Here is a 19889-nt window from a genome sequence, read left to right on the forward strand (position 1 = left end):
TGTTAAGCAGAAACCTTTGGACAAAGTAAAGGCAATTGGAACCACCGGTCTGCTGCTAAATCTCTCTGCCTTGTGGCCAGGTTCCTGGTGGAGGAGCCCGAGGGCTACCCCAGGTTCTGGACAGCGGTCCTGCAGGCAGCCCCTGCCCTAGCCCCCCCGCCCCCCCAAGACCTTTTTGCAGGGGGCAGGGACTGACTAGTCCGCTATGATGCACATAGTTTAAATTACACTGTCTTCCAACTGGTGTTTACAGAAGCCTGTTATCAGTCCTGATTTTGGAGTTCGGAACCTCCAACCAAACTTCCACCATTCCGAACCCCCTTACTCCACTGAAAAACATTCCCCACAACCCTTCAGCTTCAGTGAGAGAGGGGTGGTCCTTACCCTCCCGCCCACATGACCAGCAAGGCCTCTTGAACTCACCCTCCAGAGGAGAAGTCAGCCTTGAGTGGTCGGAAAGAGGGAATGCATCTCCAGGGCCTGGGAGGGCACCTACTGTGGGCATGAAGTGTTCTTGAGGCATCTTGTTTTGTCTTAAAATAGATGGGAATTTTACATTCTCCTCAATGACGGTGTATTTTTTTTTCCATGATGGTGTATTTTAATAAGACATTTCTTCCCCTCGGAGAACTGATGCTCCGTGCTGGGCCTCTGCTGGGACTCCTGTGTCCCCAGCAGGCCACCCCAGAGGGCAGTGTGAACCCGACACGACATTCTGCCACGTGAGTGTTTATGGGCACCTTCACTTTATTATCTTATGTGATTTTCACACTCATCCCACAAGATGGAGGGCCGGCTTTCCCATTTTGGAGATGTGAAGACCCAAAGATCCAGAAGTAAAGTGATTTGCCTGATTTGGGGTCAGGCCTGATATTTAACCCTCGTGCTCCTTCCCTCTCATTTAAAAAAAAAAAAAATTGACAGTATGTCAATTTCCCTTTTGTTTTTAAAAATAGAGCCTCAAATGCCATCGTAAGGCCCCAGTTATTTTGGACAAGGAAGCTGGAGTCCCTGCCAGGCTCACCCCCCATTTCCTTCTTCTGGGGTGTATGCTGTGGCCCACAGAAGCTCTGGGGCCCCTGGGACTCGGAGCTGGTGGCAGGGAGTGGCCCTCCCCTCCCAACAATCTAATAACCTGCTGATTCCCACAGAGCCTGAGGGCTTTGCGTTGTCAAAGAGCCCTTCCCCCAGGATCTATTTTAAGGAAGGCATTCGGTGTTTTGTTTTATGATGAAGCTGCCCAGAAAAATGGTCTGAGGCTCCAGAAACTGCCACAGAGTGAGGAACTCCGCAAGAAGGGCTGCTCTGCTCCCTGGGGTCCCCAATGCCAGTCCCCTCTCTTCAGGGGTGGGTGGGGCAGACAAGAGCAACAGCACATGAAGCTTTTATTCTGGCCATGGAAAATTTACCCCAAAGACCCCAGAGAGACCTGTATGGTGGGTGGGGCTGTAGGTCTGGAATCAGGCAAACCTAGCTGGGACTGCAGGCTCCGTGAAGAAGTCCGTGAAGCACCTCTGGGCCGTGGCTTCCTCATCTGCACCTACCCGTGTGGCTTGTTACACCGAAGGATTACTGCTGAGCACTTAACACATGCCCAGGACACCAGAATTACTCTAAATGGCGCAGTGCTAGTAAATTCGTCACCCTGGAGGATATCTGTGGAGTCGGGTTGTTGGGGGTAGGGTTGAGGTCCAGATGGGCTCTGGATCCCAAGGGCATGGCTGGAGTCTACAGCAGGAGATCCTTCTTGCAAAACCACTTACATCTCTGGGCCTCAGTCTTCTCATCTTTAAAATGGAAGGTGAAGAGTTTGTAAAAGTTGCTATTAAGGGCTGCTTGGAATTCCCCATCATACCCCTCCCCGCTGCCCTGGGCAGGGAGGTCTTGAGAGTGTGGGAGCAAGGATGCCAGCACTGGCATGGGGAGGAGGCACCGTGGGCAGAGGAGCATTTCCAAAGAAGGTGCTCCTCCTTTCCCAGAGGATGTGCCTGGCTGAGGCTGGAAGGCACCGAAGCCACAGCAGCTGCACCTTCTGCTTTACAGACGAGGACCCCAAGGCCCAGGGCCACTAGGTAATGGGCTGGGGACATACGCCGAGTTTGTGGCACAGTCCAGCTAAAACTTAGGTCTCCATGGCAGGGTTAGCAACTAGCCTATAGGTTCTAGAAAACACGGCATCGAGTCCCGGTTTGAATGTGTTCACTGACCTCTCTTCTCTGGAGAACCAAATTTAGCTTATGATTTAGGAGAAAATCTTAGGGTTGTTAGTTCCTGCAATTCCACTTCATGATTTAGTGCTCGTGTTGCAGGAGGGGCTTGGGCGGGGGAGCCTGGCAGGCGTAGGTCACCGTACTCAGGCCTGTGTGGGCGGCACAGGGGATGGTGACCAAGGAGGACCTGGGTGTCTGGTCATCTCTTGGGGTAGCAGCTGCCCGGGGCGGGGGGGGTGTGTCTGTGGGGAGGAGAGCGTGAGGCCTTGGGGACAGGCCACTGGAGGCTCTCCAGCCAGAGCAGCCTCAGCCTCAGGGTGGACAAGGTGCATCAGGGTAGCAGCGGAGAACCCACGCGAGGCTCAGCTGGCATCGTTGATGGGAGTCCGGGAGCCGCCGAGCAGTCTCTCGTGCTCGCCCTCCTCTGCGGGGGGCCGGCCCCTGGCCAGGCGGCTCAGCAGTGGGCGGTGCAGCCCATTGTAGAGCGCGGTGCCCATCAGGAGGATGAGGAAGCCCAGGATCTGCAGGGGGTGGAAGGCCTCCCAGCCCAGCGCCAGACTCAGGGCCCAGATGACAATGGTGCGCAGACTGTCCAGCACCATGCGGGTAGTGGCGCTCAGCTCCTTGGTGACACTGATACCCGCGAAGTTGAAGAAGGCGATGCTGCTGATGTTGCCCAGCAACGCCAGGGCGATGAGCGGCTGTCGACCCACCTGGCAGAAGGCGTCCGGCACGTCCTCCAGCGTCCCGCGGGGGTTTCCGCTGAAGGAGCCGGCCGGGATGTAGTACATGGGCACCAGCAGCAGGGACAGGATCACGAAGCCGAAGAGGCCTGTGGGGGCGGAGGGAGCACCCTGCTCTCTCTGCTCGACTCCGGCCCCTCCCCTCCCCCCTCGCCCAGCTGAGCTGCACTGGTCCCCTCCGGGAAGACCCTCTTCTGCCGGCCTCCCGCCAGCTCCTTCCTGCTCACCCCGAGTTCACAGCGCCCCTCTGAGGGGGCTATAGCTGCCCTGCTCCACTCTCATCATGTCTTCCAACTGGACCAAGAATAAAAATGACCTTTTATACCGTGACCAGCGCTCGTATGCACAGGCACGGACCCACGCACGCACTGTCACAAAATAGCAGCTACCCTTCCCGTGTTCTCTGGCGCTCTTCAACTCTATTGTGTTCGTTTACAAAAGAATGGCAGCTGCGGCCACGAATGCTTGTTCTCACAAGCATGGAAAAACATAGTTCTCGAATTCGGGGTCACCGGTCTGCGACCGGGAGCCGACCAGAATGTGAATCAGAGCACGGCTCCGTTCAGGGTCTCCGGGAACAAAACCGAGCGGACGCAACAAGCTGTGATAGACACAACAAGGTGTGACGCCGTAAGGGGTGGAGAGGTCTGTCATGCCAGGAGCCCGTGGCGCGCGCACAGCTCCCGAACGGGGCCACAGGCCACAGGTGGCTCGTGTTGTGCTAGTACGCCCCACTGGCTTCATATTCTGAAAGCTTGAAGGTTTTGGTCTTTACTTCCCGGCTCAACAACTTTTGGTGGCTCCTCTCTGTTTGTCATTTAAAGTCTGGATTAAATCCACTTGCCTGACATTCAAGGTTCTCCATAATAAGACCCTGACCTAGTTAATTCCTGATCATTACCCCGACCCCAAACCTGTATCTCACCAACCACTCCTTCCTGGTTTCACCACTCAGGGCCAGCTCCCCATGTCCTCACTCTCTCTGGAGTTTTCCCTCCTGCCCCCTCTTGCTGTAGTTGGAACACCACCTTCCCCATCCTGAAGACACTCAGATGTGCTTGTCATCTGAGTGGTCTGAGTGCAAATGCATTGTCCGGCCCTTCCCAGTTGGCCAGCTCCTCTAGAGTGGGGCGCACATCCCCTTCATCCTCAACCTTGTCCCCTCCCCGCCCCCAACCCAAGCTCCTGGGTCAGAGTCTCTGTCAGCACACTCATGGGAAAGGGAGGGAGGAGTTGGGGAGGGGCTCATCCCCTCCCCGTGGGCCCTGGCACCTCGCCTGGAACTCCTGCTTGTGCATCCCCTCTGCAAGCTACTGTCCAGGGTGCCCCGCAGCCGTACCCCAGCCCCCGAGCCCCTGTGCTCACACACCTTCAGTGCCAACTGCCCGCAGCGGGTGCACGTTATGTCTGTAGACGAACTTCTCCTCGAGCACCATCTGGATGGAGACGATGATCTGGGCCATGATGATCAACAGGTCCCCTGTGGGGAAGGGAGCCAGGGTGACGCTGGGCTGCAGGGGGTGGGGGTGGAGATGGAGCATATCCACAGGGTCCCCGGTACGGTGGTGGGCCCAGTGCTGGGGTGGATGGCTCCTGCAGGGACATGAAAACCCCCAGAGCCCCTGATTTGGCAGGGTCCCATATGATTCACAAGGCAGTCACGGCAGCCCCATGCCTGGTCTCCTGGCCCCTGAGGACTGGCGCAGGCCAGCAGCACAGGCATGTTATCACTCTGGGCTGAGGGACCAGAAGATCCAGAAGCCTGTGAGGGGCACAGTGGGGGTAATAAGCAGGTCTTCTGAGATGCAAGAGACTTGGTGATAGACATTTCCAGTTTAGTCCGTCCTTCGACGACCAGAAGGGTCCCATCATTGTTGAGTAGGCTGCCAGGCTGGGTACTAGGTGAGCGGTCCATCGACAGTGGTCGCTCCTCCTCCCAGACTTGGCCGTCTGTGCATGTTTATCACAGGACAAACCTTCTCCCTCCTCAGACCTCCCGCTCCTGATCTACCCCCTCTCAAGCTACTTGCCCCTTTCTGCACTCTAGCCGTCATCTCGTGGCAGATGCCAGCCCACGTCCCCCGTGTGCCCTCACCCGGGGCTTGGCACACAGGAGAGCTTGCAACAGTCTGGTGACCGACTGTGCTGGGCTTCCAGGGAGGGCAGACCAGGAGCGGTAGCCCGTGGGTCCCCACCCCTTCTCGCACCTGTAATCACTTCACTGAGCTTGTGCTGATCGTCGTGCTTGCTCAGGAGGTCGGCCAGGCCCACGACCACCAGTCCCGCGATGGTGGCAAGGATGCCCAGCCACTGGCTCAGCGCCAGCCTCCGTCCCAGGAAGGCCACTGAGAAGAGGCCCGTGAATATGATCACCGCACCCCGAAGCATCTGGAAGCTGGAGGCACTTGTCATGTTCAGGGCTGGGAGAGGGGACACATGATGTGAGCTCCTGAGGGCCAAGGCTATCCAGTCACTGCGGGGCCCTCAGGGCTGAAGACATGCCTTGCACACAGTGTGTGCTCAGCAAATCTCGCTTGTTTGCGTGTGTGCGTGAGTGTGTGTGTGCATGTGTGTAAGTCTGGGACGGGGAAGGGGTGAGGTGAGCTGGGGTAGGGGCGGCTGCTTCACCAGTGCCCCCTCCAGCCCACTGCAGCCTGGCCCCGCTACTCACCCACATACATGATGCTGGTCCCCGTCATGTCACACAGGGCAGGGGGCAGGAAAAGAAGGGGATTAAAGGGCTGCTGGGGATCCATGCTGGCATCTGGGTGCCTCGCAGCTCTGCACCGAAGCAGGAAGAAGGCCGCCAGGCAGGAGAACTCCCCCAGGAACATGCCCACAGCCTGCAGGGACAGAACCCTGTAAGTTCACAGCTGGAAGGAGAATCACCTTGGGCAGAATTTTAACACAGCCTGTCTTCACACGGAAGCTTTCCTGTGACTTGGCGCATATACCAGACAAAAGCAGAGCTGTTGTATGTGGAAGGCCAGACACTACCTCCTAGGTCTAAGCCCTAACCCCTAGAAACATCTCGATGGAAACCCTGAGGCTATAGACAGCCTGGTCTGAAAACCACCAATCTAAGGCCAACCTCCGGTCAGTTCTAGATGGAGAAACGGAGGCCTAGAGAGGCTCTAGAACTTCCTTACGGCCATGGAGCAAGTTGCTGGGAGAGCAGGGGCTGAAGTATGAGCCTCTGCCTCCTCGTCTGGCCACAGGTGCCTTCTGTTTATGTTGCCTGCCCCGTCCCAGTGGAGTATGGGCTTCCCAAGGATGGAGAGCAGGTTTTGCTACGGGGGTTGATATGTCCCAGATGGGTCCTGACGAGGACATGTGAGGGCTGGCCTTATAGTGTCCTGGGCATGCCTGCTCCCCGGGACTTAGGCAGCCCTCCCAGAGAGGGCTGTGCCCTCTGCTCCCTTCTGTGGGCACTCACACCCTGGCCTCTATTCTGGGGAGGGAGGGAGATACGGAGGGAGAGGATGGTTCTTCTGGAAGCAGGGGAAGGCTCTACCCCACGTGAGAAAGCCTCAGGCCTCACAGGGGACACCTGACCAGAGGCCTGGCCAACAGGAGGTGGGGAGGGATGGGGCGGATACCTGGAGGAAGGGATGCTGGAAGCTGTGCTCCTTGCTCCCTCCGCAGCCCGGGGCCATGAAGTTGTCTGCCCACCTGCAGCGGAGAGAAAGAGAAGGTCAAAGCCTTGGCACTGCACCAGCTCTGCAACTCTGGCCCTAAGGTCTGCGGACAAGCTTGCTCCTCTCAACACCAAGGGCACAAACTTAGGGGACCTGGCTCAGCGTGAGACTCCACTCCAAGAGGCCAGTTCCTGCAGCACGAAGTCTTCATCTGGGATCAGCAAGGCGGGGGCCGGGCTAGAAACCTTTAGCTGAACTGTAGCATTTCCTCACATTGTGAATGTAGCCCCACAGTACCTGTGATTTTGTCACACACGTCATGGCTACTCTTCCCGGCATGTCAGTCCTTGCAGGTACCGGGAAGTGGCATTTACGTGCATTGCTACTAGAAAATCACAGTGATTAGACCCACTACTTAAAATTTTCTGTGTCAAGAAGCATCTACATACACATATTGCTACATCACAAATTGGCTTTTTCAACGTTTTGATAACTTTATTTCAACGTAAGTGGCCTTTTCTGTAATCCAAACCTTTAATTGCATTTTTTTTTTTAAAAGATTTTACCCATTCATTTGAGACAGAGAGACAGAGAAACAGAGACAGCACAAGCAGGGGGAAAGGCAGAGGGAGAGGTAAAAGCAGACTCCCCGCGGAGCTGGGAGCCCGACTTGATCGCAGGGCCTGGGATCATGACCCGAGCTGAATGCAGACTTAACCATCTGAGCCACCCAGGTGCCCCTAACTGCACATTTAAAAAACAATATTCTAGGCTTTACCGACTGTCAGGTGGACCCATGGAACAAAAAATATCAGGAGCCTGTGGTCTGCAAGGGCATTCGGGCCCTTGGGAAACGACTTCCTGACACAGACCAGGTGGTCACCTTCCTATAACCTGAATGGTCTGGAGGGTCTTTCTAGCACTGATGGGGAAGCAGGTGGCAAATACATGGCATTAGTGGAGTGGCCTCCCAGCCAGCACCCTGACAGATGGCGTCACTGAGTCTGGCACGCTTTCCCAGCAACACCAGACACAAGCCCAGAATCCTCTGCGGCACAGCGCCCTGGGCAGCTCCCACCAATTGTTCTGCACTATCTGCTGCCCATGCACTAAAACCCTGGCCCCCCAATTTCACTCTGGCTGGGATTTGTTGGGTCCCTGGGGTCTTGTCTCATCTCTTTCATTTAAAAGTCCTTTAGGGGCACCTGGGTGGCTCAGACAGTTAAGCGTCTGCCTTTGGCTCAGGTCATGATCCTGGGGTCCTGGGATCGGGAGCCTGCTTCTCCCTCTCCCACTGCTTATGCTCTCTCTCTCTCTGTCATATAAATAAATAAAATCTTTTTAAAAATGTCCTTTAGATATTTGGAGACTTTCCTACCCTCTTTTGAAGCTTCTCATCTTGTGGCTAACCAGCCCCAGCCCTTTCTAACCTTTCACTCCCCTGACTGCTAACTTCTGGAAGCACGCAGGGGGTCCCAGGCCCAGAGCTAAGTGTGTGGCATCTGGCCCAGACCAAGCCTGGCAAGACAGCAGCCCCTCCTTCACATTGCACACCCTATCACTCGCGGACATGGCTCTAACCGAGTCTGTCAAATCACGCAGCTGACTGGAGTCAATGCTACCATAGGGCAGCGCCTTGTGGGCCCTGGACCCATTTCTTCTGCAGCGCCCTGCACCTAAGCAGTGGCTGTCTCTAAACTACAAGACTTGGGACTTCTCTTTCTTAAACATCCTTCCTTGCCATGCCAGTGAAGAGCAGACACGTGGTAGTCCCCAGCCCTACCCCGCTGGCTCATTTCTGCAACAAGCCTGAGGTTTCAAAAGCCAGGGGGAAGCCTTTTGTCTCCGGTGTCCCCCGCCCAACAGGGCAGCAAGCCTGGGACCTTGGGTAGGGGCTGGGTTTGACAAAGATCCTGGCCAGTCCTGGTTTCCCTGTGCCCTGAGTGTAGGGAGGGGAACAAGGAGCTCTTTGCCACAGCCTGGGAATGGGCATAAGGCGTGGAGGCTGGCAGCAGGAAGGGCAGGCTGAATGCGGTAGGGTTCCCCATCAGCCCCGAGGGCGAGACCACATCTGCTCATTGATCTGAACGTACCCCAGGGCCGTTGAAAAAACCAGGGCCAGGGCGAACTTGGCTCACAGTGAGCTCACTCACAGCGGAAGATCCCACCCCAGAGATGCCAGGAGGGCTTGTGGTTCTTGGGAATGATGAGGGTCTTCAGGAGAGCTGAAGGGTGGGGAGGTCTCATAGGACTGTGGAAATGCGGAGAGAAATCTGGGTCAGGGGACCAGGCTGTAACCAGTCCCAGTAACAACGGTGCAAAGAAAGCCACAACTCAAGAAACCGCCTGCTCTGCGGGGTCTCATTTCTGCCCCATCTGCTGCAAGTTTTGGTCCCTGGATCCCCAGACAGGACAGGATGTGGGATACTGGTGGGGGCCGCAAACCAATGGTGTGGCCCCTCACCCCCCAAGGCAGGTCAGGCTTGCTTTTGCAGAGAGAGCACTCTGGGAGGGCCTGCGGGAGGCAACTGGGTGTAACAGAGAAGCAAGGAAGAGTAAGGAGGCCCTGTTTGCCCAAAGTGCAGAGCCAACTGCCCCAGAGCAAGTCAGAGATGGACATTCCTAGAGCTGGAGCCAGGAGGAAACAAGGGAGGTTCTGCCAAGCCCAAAAAGGTCACCTAGCTCAGGGCACGGGCATGTGTGGAAGCAAGCCCCTTCTCCATCATGGTAGTACACCAGATTCACGGCAGGCTCCAGAAGACCCCCAGACCCAGTGGTAGAGCCGCCTCCCTGAACTCCCCCTGAGCTGCGGCCCACACAGCTGTGGTGATGGGGTGATGACCACTCACACACCCATCACTGTATTCGTTCAAGCCACTGCCCCAAGATCAGCATCCAGCAACTTCTCTACTTCTGGCTCCCCAGCTCCCGGCATACAGGAGCTCAGACATTTCTCCTTTGTTCAACCAGTGGCATTTCTAGACTCGCCCTGGCAAATGGGCAGGGTCTGCATGACTCCTCATTTCCCACCGGGGGAGATGCCGTCTGCCAGTGGGCCCGGCTGGGCTTGTCCCCCAGGGGTAAGCACTGAGAGCAGAGCGGGCTCTAAGGCTGATGCCGAGCTCTCTCTCCGGCCCCCAGGGCCTCCTTTGCTTCCCCCAAGGGGTGGGTCTGCCTCAACAAGCTGGGGCTGGCAGCGCTCCCAGCCTGGGAAATGGAGTCTTTTTGTATCTGGACGCCTAGGGCGGGCTTGCGGCCCAAGGGATTGGGTGTCCGGGAGGGGGAGTGGGGGAACGGCTGCCCTTTCCAGCCTTCCTTCAGGCAAGGAGGAGTTCAGGCCTGCAGAGACTCGGGGCTGGAGTCTAGTGTCTCACCCCGGTCTTCAGACAGGCTTCAGCTCATTGCACAGGCACCGATGGAGCCCAGAGAGCACAGAACAAAAGCCAGAATCCAGCCCCTGCTGAACAGGGGAGGACAGCAAGGGCCCCTAAGGTGGGACAGCTGTTTGCAAAAACACTTTGCTGCATGTTTTCATAAATGTACCACTCACTGAGTACTGACTCCATGCCAGGCCTGTGCCGGACACTCATGTTCTTCATTTTATGGACCGGGACTTCGTGGCTTGGGGTGGAGGGGTGGAGAGAGCCGAGTGCGGACCCATACAGTTAACAACGGACAGGTCTCGGGCCAGATCCATCTGCTTGAATTTGCATTCAGAAAAGGCGGCAGAATCCCTGGAAAGCTCATGACTTTTGAGTCTCACAGGCTGGACAAATTAACAGTCTTCTCATCTATAAAATGGGGATAGTGAGGCCAACACCGAAGAATGGTCAAAAGTAATACATAATGTAAGATAGGCAGCCCCAGGGATCAGAGAGCGCTCGAGAGACTCAATCTGGTGCCGAGAGGGGGTTCGTCCCCAGGGGTCTTCACCTCCAGCTCCCTGCTCCTTCCTCGGCACCTGACTTTCTCCCATCACCTTCTTATTGCAGATTCTTCCCACTCCCCTGGCTGAGGCGGAGAGAGGAGGCTCTGCAGATGGGCCCTCTCTCCTCTGTAGACAGCCTATTCTAAAGGCAGGCCACAGTGGCGTGGGCAGGAGGCGGCCTGGGGGGCCCTCGATCTCGAGAATCAGGCTGATGCTACATGAGAAGATGCCTTCTGCTGGCAGAGACCGGCTTCTTTCATCAATTTTTTAAATTAAAATTTAATTTAAATTTTTTAATTAAAAAAATTTTAAAGTGATCTCTGCACCCAACATGGGGCTCGAACTCATGATCCTGAGATCAAGAGTTGCACACTCTACCGACTGAATCAGGAGACTGGCTTCTTTTAGGCGGGGCCTCGGCAGGCAGGCCGGGGGCGGGCTCGCCTGGCCAGGGGTGAGTCACTCCGGCCTGGCCAAACTCAGAGCTCAGCATTCTGAGAGGCATGCACGGCCACGTGAGGGTGGCGGGTGCAGAGAGACTGAGGAAGTGGCCGATGTGGCTGCTTCGGTCTGACAGTGGTGTCCGGTACTCCAGCAGAATCTCTGCCACTTCCTGGGGCTCCCCCTGCTCCTCCAGCCCAGTGAGTCAGCTCCTTCCTCCTGCCTAGAACCTTCAGCAAGGCTCGGGGCTGCTCTACTCTTCGGTGTCACAGCAGTTGGTGATAAACAATCACGAGACCTCTAAGTATTACCCAATCTTCCTCGGTAGATCCTGCCTGGTGCCTGGGTTGAAGGGAGGGAAGTCACGCCCATTTTACAGATGAACCTGAAGCTCTGCAAGGCCCCTGTGACTCATGGAATCCCATAACTTCCACTCCTTGTGCTCTCTTCACTTGACACACTACCCTCCAGGTTTGGGCTTTCCATGGCTGCTGCAAGAAGCCCTCAGAAGCAATTATCCCAGGCCAGCTTCTGGAATTTAAGAGTGGGGTCAGCCACCATGGCAAAAGTCAGAGCTGGCACGGAAGGATGGTGAGAGTCCTTCCCTACTAGAGATCCAGGGGTCCCAGTTTCCTGCTGGGGTCCCCGCACCAGGGGCCTGATTGTTGGAGGGGAAGCCACCCCCTGACCCCTCTCTGGCTGGGTGGGCTTCACAGCCTGCAGCCTTTTGGAGGGCATCTGAGCCTCACTTAATGAGCACCTGCTTGACCCTGGCTCTTGACATGTAGGACCCTAGCTGGGTTCAGGAAAATGGGGCTCTGAAATGGGCAGGACCCCACAGGGGGGGTGGGGACTGTCTGCTGTGCAGGAGACCCATGGGCAGAAGGTCTGGGTAAGGGGGTAGAAAGCAGCCACAGAAAGGAGAAGCAGCCACTGGACTGGAGGGGCCCTTTGAAGAGGCCCAGGACCAGGGACAAGGCCAAAGGGCCAGGCTGGTGGGTAGCCTCTGTCCCCACCCCAGCAAGAGCAGCCCCGTCTCCATCTCCTGCAGCCTACCCAGAACTGCTGAGCAGGCAGAGTGGCCTCTGCCCTGTGGTCCCCGCACAGCAGGGGGCAGGTGCTCACGCACTTCCTCTGCCAAGTTTTATCTTCCCAGGACCCTTTACAGGTCAAGGAACCGAAAGAGGCTACTGGAGACACTAAAGGAGAACCACGAGGACTGTAACCCCCTCCCCCTGCCCCCGTTCCCCCATCCCAGAGGGCGGGCACTCTGGCGATGGGGGGGGTGGGAAGCCATTGCTTGTGGCACTGCAACTTCCACGGGGCTGGGACTGGGTGCTCTCTGTGGGGAGATGTAAGAGGGGATCCCCAAGGAAGTGGGACTTTGGGGGCACTGTCTGTAAGAGGACCGAGACCTAGTTTCTGGTCCCCACTCTGATGCCAGCCAGTTAGTCACTAAAAGAAACTTTTCATGGGACCTAGACTATAAATTGTACGCATTAGGATGGGAGATTTCTATGTTTCTAACAGCTTTTTTTTTTAAAAGATTTTATTTATTTATTTGACAGAGAGAAATCACAAGCAGGCAGAGAGGCAGGCAGAGAGAGAGGAGGAAGCAGGCTCCCCGCTGAGCAGAGAGCCCGATGCAGAACTCGATCCCAGGACCCCGAGATCATGACCCGAGCCGAAGGCAGCAGCTTAACCCACTGAGCCACCCAGACACCCTGTTTCTAACAGCTTTAAGTGCCCTGAAAAATGATTTGAGAAACCCCTAGCCTCACTCCATATTGATAGGTAAGAGCCTGAACTCTTAAGCCAGATCACTTTGGCTCAAATATCAACTCTGCCACGGAACAGCTGAGTTGACCCCGGGTAAGCAGTTCCATCTCTCCATAGCTCGGTTTCCTGATCTGGAAACAGAGAGTTTTTCTCCCTCATAGGCTGGTTACGAGGGTTCATTAGACTAACACATGAAAGGGCCAGGCACTGACTACAGCAGCTGCTAGGGACTCGCTGTGGTCCCATCTTAGTCCGTCTGTCCCTGCCAGGAAGTGCAGGTCAGAGTGTAATTTCACATCAGTAATCCCCACCAGGACGCACACAGCCCCTCTCTCATGTTTTCTCTCGGAGGGTGTCCTTCTCACAGTCTGGCCTTAGAACCCTGTATAGGGCCTAACTCTGGGGCCCATTTGAGTTAGGGAGGCTCCCAAAAGGCCCCATATCAGGTGACCTGGCATAGGACAGGTCCAAAGGCTGGGTCCCCACGTGCGAGTCTCTTTCCTGCCTCTTGGGCAGCCTGCAAGGGCAAGGTCTCCTGGGGCCAAGAATCCCAGGACCTCCTACTTGACCAGGAAGGAGCTGAGTCAGTTTACTCCAGTAAGAACCCGCCATCTCGACTCTCCTTGGGCACAGAAGCCCCGGGAAATATAGAGCCACTCTCTAAGCATGTGACTGAGACCTTGAATGGTATGACCGACGGACAGATGGACGACTCGTTCTGCTGCATTCAGATCCTGAGATGGGAGCTCTCAGGCTGAGTCTCCTTTATAGTGAAGGAGGCCACAGGGCTCAGGAGACCAGCTCACAATCCAGATGCAGACAAACAAGAGACAGTGGTGTCCACCCAGAACTCCCACTTCCTCTGGAGAAGGGAGGGCACTGAGGTTGTCAGGTGTGTATGCTCTGCCCGCTTCGCCTCCTACCCTAAGCATCTCAAATGATCTCTTGGCTACTTCAGCCTCCTTCCCGGAGTCCAGACGGTGCTTCGCACCCGGTAGGTCCCTTACACGCGTCTGATAAACTGGACAGGGTACCTTCCTCCCAGACCTCTCCCCTGGGGCATGTGAACAAATACCTCAAAAATGAATAAGAGATGACTAGCCCCCACCCCCCAGGGGGCCTCAAGCACAGCCCAGAGGGTCGCCGGTGTGACCCTGCCTTGCTGCGGAGCCTGGAAGGGCCCGGCTGGAAGTGAGGTCTGGCTGGGACAGGGACACTGTCTACTCCTCTCCAAAAGCCTCTTGGGATAGGTTCAGAGAAAGGCCAGGATCTGGGCACTGAGGGTTCTGAGACGGTAAACAGGGTGGGGCAGGAGGGCCCTGCCTGGAGATGGGGACAGAGCAAGCAACAAAGCATTGCCAAGAGAAGGGCCTGCCTTCTGGGTCTCCTGTACATGGCCGAGGAGGCTTGCTCAACAACCCCCCCCTGCCCCCCGGCCTCGTGACGGCCCTGGGGCCTCATTCCCTAACCTCCTGGGGTCTGTCTTCACCATCTCACGAGCACCCACCACCCCTTTGCATCAGAGCTGAACTGTGCACCCAGACTCCTGTCTGGGTTCATGACACTTTTGTTCTCCCAGCAGAAACCCTGGAGGGGTCACTGGCTGTTTGTCAATCTCGATCCTGTGGGTCAGGCCTTATGGCTTCATTCTGCACCTGGTCTCCCCCACCTGTCCCCTCCTTGCCTGCCTCACTGCCCCCTCCTCCCTCCTGCATCGGCCCAGCAGCAGCCTTGGAGTGGTCTTCCTTGCACTAAACTACTCTGCATCTTGACCACCCGGTTCATCATATCACTTATAACAAGTCACTCCCTGCTTAAAAGCTCTTCTTTGATTGTGGGATAAAATCCGGCCTGGGCATTTAGTGCTAGTTACAAACACTTCCATATGGCCTTGCGGTTCCCTGCAGCGACGTCTGGCCACACGTAGAAATCCCACCAAAATGTCAAGGCCCAGATGTGACCTCTCCTCCGTGAGGAACCCATAGGGTATCCCCAGGTCTGTCGCGGCAGCCTGCCACCCTCACTGGTCACTCGGCCCTCACGGCTTCTACTGGAGTCCGCGTGCACAGTGCGGGAGTGCCCGCCCCGTCACCCCACCCCACCCCGCGTTGGAAGGGGCCGGAGAGGGAACTGGTCTAAAGATGAGGAAACTGAGGCATGGAGACGGGAGGGGGCTCGTCGGGATCAAGCACACAGCGATCAAAGCCGGGGCTCGGATCCTGCAGCGGGCCACACGGCCTAGGTCCATGTTTCTCCGGGCTGCTCGCCCCTTGGGGGCCCCCAAACCGCGTGAACCGACCGGAGAAACGAGGCGAGCCCGTGAAGCCGGGAAAGGAGAGCCGAGAAGGGGGAGGAAGAGGAAGGTGCGCGGGGTCCCCAGAGCCCTCGCGGGCCGAGGCAGGTCCGGCTGAGCTCCCACCCCTCCCGGCCGGGCCCGGACTCACTTGGCCGAGAGCGTGTTGATGGAGCCGGTGACAAGCATGAGCCCGGCCAGGAACAGCTGGTACTTGGTCCAGGCCATGGCGGCGGATGCGGGGAGCGGAAAACTGCAGGGACCCCCGCGACCCTCCCGGTCGCTCCAGAAGGCAGATCCCGACCCCGTCACCCGGGGGTCTCGGGAGCGAGCGCTTCCGGGCCGGGCGTCACGTGACCCACACCGCCCCGGTCCGGCCCGGCCCCGCCCCGCGCCGTGGCCCCGCCCCCGGGGCGGGTTCGCTGGGCTTTTCTCTCGGCTCACTCGTGTCCACAGGGTGACAGTGGCCAGTTACAGGCCCAGGTCTTCCCGTTTGTAGAAGCGGCTGATGGGGACAGTACAACGAGAATGCACTGTGAATGTCAGAGCGTTCTGTAAACCGTTTAAGGAGATCGCGAGCCGAATGATGTCAGAGACATCACAGAGTGGATAGGACTCCTGGGCATCTCTTCTGTACAGGGAACCCCCAGGGAAGCCTGGAACGTGTCTCTGGATGAGTTGTTCACATCTTCCAGAAATGTGGCGCAGAAATCTAGTTCCAGTTCCCCGGGAGACCCATTTTATAGCTGAGGAAAGGAAATTGAGAGAAGCCAAGCTTAGGGTCATGCTAGTGAGGGATGGAATGGGGGTATGCGTGTAGCTTCTTCAGTCTCCCCCAGATCCGTGCCTTCCGCACAGCCCCCTTCACCAGTGCTCCTGCCTGGATACCCAGGATGCTGCTCTGAGGCATCTGTGGCAGAAAGACCTAGTGGTCTTGCTTGCTGAGGATTTAGGGCTTTAAAAATCCTAGTTCTCAGCTCCCTGGCTGTCCTCGGTCCTCATCTCCAGGCCTCCAGTCTGCATCCCATACCGTGTCACCCCACATGCTAGAGTGCAAAGCCTTGGGGCAGCTCCTTCAGACCTAGTGGACACATTCTCCCTCTTACTGTAAATCTTGTTACTTCTTAAGGTACAAATGTAAGATCTGTGTGCCAACTCCTTGTTCTCACCCTAAGACTCCTTGAACTTGTGAAAATGACCAGTGTTGAATCACAAGAACTCTGAAGGGACTGTACCAGACCCCTTTATTGCAGGAAGACCTGTCAGGGAAGGGGCACATGTGGGGTTTTGGACAAAAGGTTGGAGGTAACTAGGGGAAGGGCTTTCCCAGAGGAGGGAATGCCGGTGGGATGGCACAGGGGCACGAGTGAGCACTGAGTGTGTCTGGGATCCACAGGCCTTCTGGGAACGTTTCTGCTTCCTTCTTGGGAGCCTGCTGTCTTCAGTCAGTGCGGGAGATGCAGATACAGAAGAAATTCTGAGTTTCTTTTCCTCCATAACACAACTAGTTTCATGTGATTTCAAAGGAATCCATGGAGTTATAAAAAAAAAAAAATATTAACTGAGACCCTGGCCCTGTAGGGAGGCATGAAGTCAGACAGAGCAGACTACACCAGCTGGATAGCCCCATCCCTATTGGAGACTGTTCCTACAGTCACAGTGACACACACAGTGGGGCTCTGGACCATTTTCCCCACAAGTCAAGGATTCTGTCCTGAAGTAAATATTCTTAATGGCCAGTGGTGTCACCACCCCGATATGATGTCACTAGCAGCACAGTCTTTGTGTCCACAGCCACATCATACAATGACTTTTAATTTATCACAGTGTTCTGACCTTTCGTCAAGTTGCTGTCCCAGGAGGATTTATTGGCAAATATACATCGAGAACCCCAAAGTGTCAGGCCCAGAGCCAGGAATTGGGGCCCCAAAGACAAGCAAGATAAGATCCCTTCCCTCAAGGAGTTTGGGATTTTGTGGAGGAGAGGGGCAAGCACACCAATCACCATGCAGCAGTGTAAGGGGCAGAAGGAATTGGGGAGGGGGTGGATTTCTCAAGAGGGGCAGGAGCAAAAGCATGACAGGGACGGTCAGTGCTGTCTTGACTCAGTGCCCCTGTCTGTGTCCACCTCTATTTGAACTCAGTGTTCAGAGCAGTCCCACAAAGCTGGAATCCCAGGGAAATTTGAGCAGGGACTTGAAGGAGAAGCAGGATTGCTCCAGGTGGAGAAGGGGGCATTCTAGGCTGAGACAACTATTGGTTGGTCACCTCCATGGCTGTGACCAGCGAGCCTCCACACTGAGGGGTGACCTAGAGTGAGGCTCCAGGTATCTGCCAAACTGGCTAGGCTTTACAGGTAAAAACTAGGGTTGACATGAGTGTCCACAGGTGGCAGTGAGCCTGGGGTTAAGGCATCAGAGCCTCAGGAGATGGAAAGCCTGAGAAGCAGTTTGAAGTAGAGAAGAATCTAAGTGGGAATGTTTGCAAAATCCTCTAGGTTCTTATTTGGTGAAATTCAAGGGAGGAGCTTAATGCGTATGTTGGATACAAAATGGCCTCATAATTTTGGTTTCCTGGGTTAAGTAACGTGGCCACATACCAAACCTCAAAACTTTCTGAGCCTGTACAGAGTCAAAGGCGGGCCCATCTTCTCTGTGTGGTGCTCTCGGCCATCAGAAGAGCAGTGTCTTATAATTGCTCACATTTGATTGTCTTGATTAAAGACAGCAGCAGGGGTGCCTGGGTGGTTCAGTCAGTTAAGTGTCTGCCTTTGGCTCGGGTTGTGATCCCGGGGTCCCAAGATCGGGCCCCACGTTGGGCTCCATGCTCAGCAGGGAGCCTGCTTCTCCCTCTCTCTCTGCCTGCTGTTCCCCCACTTGTGGTCTCTTTCTCTCTCTCCCTGTCACTGTCAAATAAATAAATAAATCTTAAAAGAAAAAAAAAGACAACAGCTTCCATGAGGATTGGCATTACATGAAAAGGAACAAATTTAGCAAATTTTTAGCGAAGGAAGAAATTTATTAAGTGTTAAGGATGCCCCTTCCACAGAATGCTGTGTGGATAGGCTAGTGGACAGAGATAGGACATTTTTCATATTTCTTTAAAAGTGCAGAATCTTTAGTAGTGGACTGACATCTGTGCAAGTTGCCCTACACTAGGGAAGAGAGGGAGGGCAGCTTCTGGCTGGCTCTGGCCCTTAGAGCAAAGTGACCATGGTTCAGTTGCTTCATCACTCAGTGCCCTACTTTTCTATCTGTAAAATGGGAACAATAACATTCAGCGCTTGTGTGCAAAGGGAAGGAGGACGGATGGGGAAGTGCTGTGGGAGGCCCCATGGGGAGAGCCAGTATTCCTGCTCTGAGGTCAGGGCTGGCCCAGCAGAGAGGTACACAGGACCCGAGGCTGTGCATCAAAAAGCACATCTCATGATTTGCATAAGTGCATGATCCAGTTTTCTGGCTGGGGACATTTTGAACAAATTTGCATGCTACCTTCAAAGAGCCTCTAATTTCCAGAGTCAAATAGAAGATGCGTCACTGCAAATTCCTGCATTTGTATTCAAAGCTGACTGCCCGTCTGTGTCTAGTCTGAAAGATTGAACATTTCCCCAATCAATGTAATCACATTTTGAATTAGGAGAGTAACTTTACCCAGGAAGGGACAGAGATATGTGGATAGACAGTCCAGGCCAAACCTGTTTTGTTCTGAACAAGCTTTTCCTGGATGTCCTTGGGCCATTTCCCTCCTGTGTCCTGTTCCCCTGCTAGAATGTGACCTCCTCATAGACAGGTGACAAAGATTTTTTGCTTGATCAAACTTTAGGTGAGCTCTTGAATCCTCTCCCTCACTCGTATGGGCACTTCCATAAAAATCCAGTTTGGGCAAGAGCCGTGCTAAGTTGGTTTATCTGGACCCCGTACTCTCCATATCTGATCTCTTTCCATATCTTGCTAGGTTCTTCATCCTCCACCGTCTCCCGGGTGATGTCTGATCCTCTGGGCCTGTCTTCAGCAAGAATCCTGTTCGGTCAGTTTAGCAGAATCCGAGTTATCCCTCTTAGTCATTTTCTGTGCACTGACCTCCCCTCCCTACTTCTTGGTTATAAATTCCCACTTGCCCAGGCTGTATTTGGAATAGAGTCACATTCCACACCAAGGTCTCTTTTCCTGTATTGCAATAGTCCTAAATAAAATCTATCTGTATTGCTTTAACTGCTCTCTGGCTCTGATTTTTCTGCGACACAGGGCTCGGGGCTTGGTATCCAGTTGCGATCTCTCCCAATAGGGTGGCTGTGGCAGCGTAGCCATCTGAGGCCTTGGTTGGCAGCAAGAAGAGGCTTGGGAGGAAGCGGGCAGGATCAGGTCCCAGCTGTCTCCTGGGAGAGAAACCGGAACCGTGGAACCAGGTCCAAACAGACCTGTGCTGGGAGAGGAATGTGAACGAGCTATCCAGGTAGAGAGGCCGTAGATGTTGGAGTGCACCAGCTTTTACCCGACGACTTTGGTGGTTTCTATGGTGACTGAAGATGATTAGATTAGGAGTCACCTGCTCCTTCCAGCTTCAGACTCTCAGAAGGTCATTTTCAAACCTTCTCTCTGCCTTTCTTTCTTAACATCTTTTTGGGAGCCCCTCCCGCCTTCCTTTGGAGCTTGTCGCTAGATCCCGGAAGGAGGTGTTTGCCTTGGTCCTCTGGGAGCTCGATCAAGTCAGATCCAGATAAAGCATGGACTTCCGGTTAAATATGATTTCAGATGAGCAATGAGTCATTTTTTAGTATAAGCATATCTCCAATATTGTTTGGGGGTACACTTATACTAAAAGATCTCAGAGATGATTCATTATTTATTTGAAATTCAA

The 19889-nt window shown here is 55.0% G+C and overlaps 1 protein-coding gene across 1 annotated transcript; it reads right to left on the reverse strand.

Annotated features, from left to right (window-relative positions):
* Nucleotides 1–729: 729 nt before the first annotated feature.
* Nucleotides 730–15384, reverse strand: SLC35F6 (solute carrier family 35 member F6). Its single transcript, XM_044261930.1, has 6 exons — nucleotides 15184–15384; nucleotides 6553–6625; nucleotides 5625–5796; nucleotides 5161–5373; nucleotides 4323–4433; nucleotides 730–3042 (listed from the first exon to the last, which is right to left on the reverse strand). The coding sequence occupies exons 1-6, from the start codon at nucleotides 15258–15260 to the stop codon at nucleotides 2573–2575; spliced, it is 1116 nt and encodes a 371-aa protein (XP_044117865.1). The 5' UTR covers nucleotides 15261–15384; the 3' UTR covers nucleotides 730–2572.
* Nucleotides 15385–19889: the final 4505 nt, after the last annotated feature.

The sequence above is a fragment of the Neovison vison genome, chromosome 8, assembly GCF_020171115.1.
Source record: "Neovison vison isolate M4711 chromosome 8, ASM_NN_V1, whole genome shotgun sequence".
NCBI lineage: Eukaryota > Metazoa > Chordata > Mammalia > Carnivora > Mustelidae > Neogale > Neogale vison.

Bases quoted from the DNA above. Each gene is read 5' to 3' on its own strand.
- SLC35F6 (XM_044261930.1), bottom strand. From the start codon at position 15,260: ATGGCCTGGACCAAGTACCAGCTGTTCCTGGCCGGGCTCATGCTTGTC. The intron at 5,797-6,552 runs GTATCCGCCCCA...CTGTCCCTGCAG, and splicing joins TCCAGCATCCCTTCCTCCAG to GCTGTGGGCATGTTCCTGGG. The intron at 5,374-5,624 runs GTGAGTAGCGGG...CCCCTCTCCCAG, and splicing joins GACCAGCATCATGTATGTGG to CCCTGAACATGACAAGTGCC.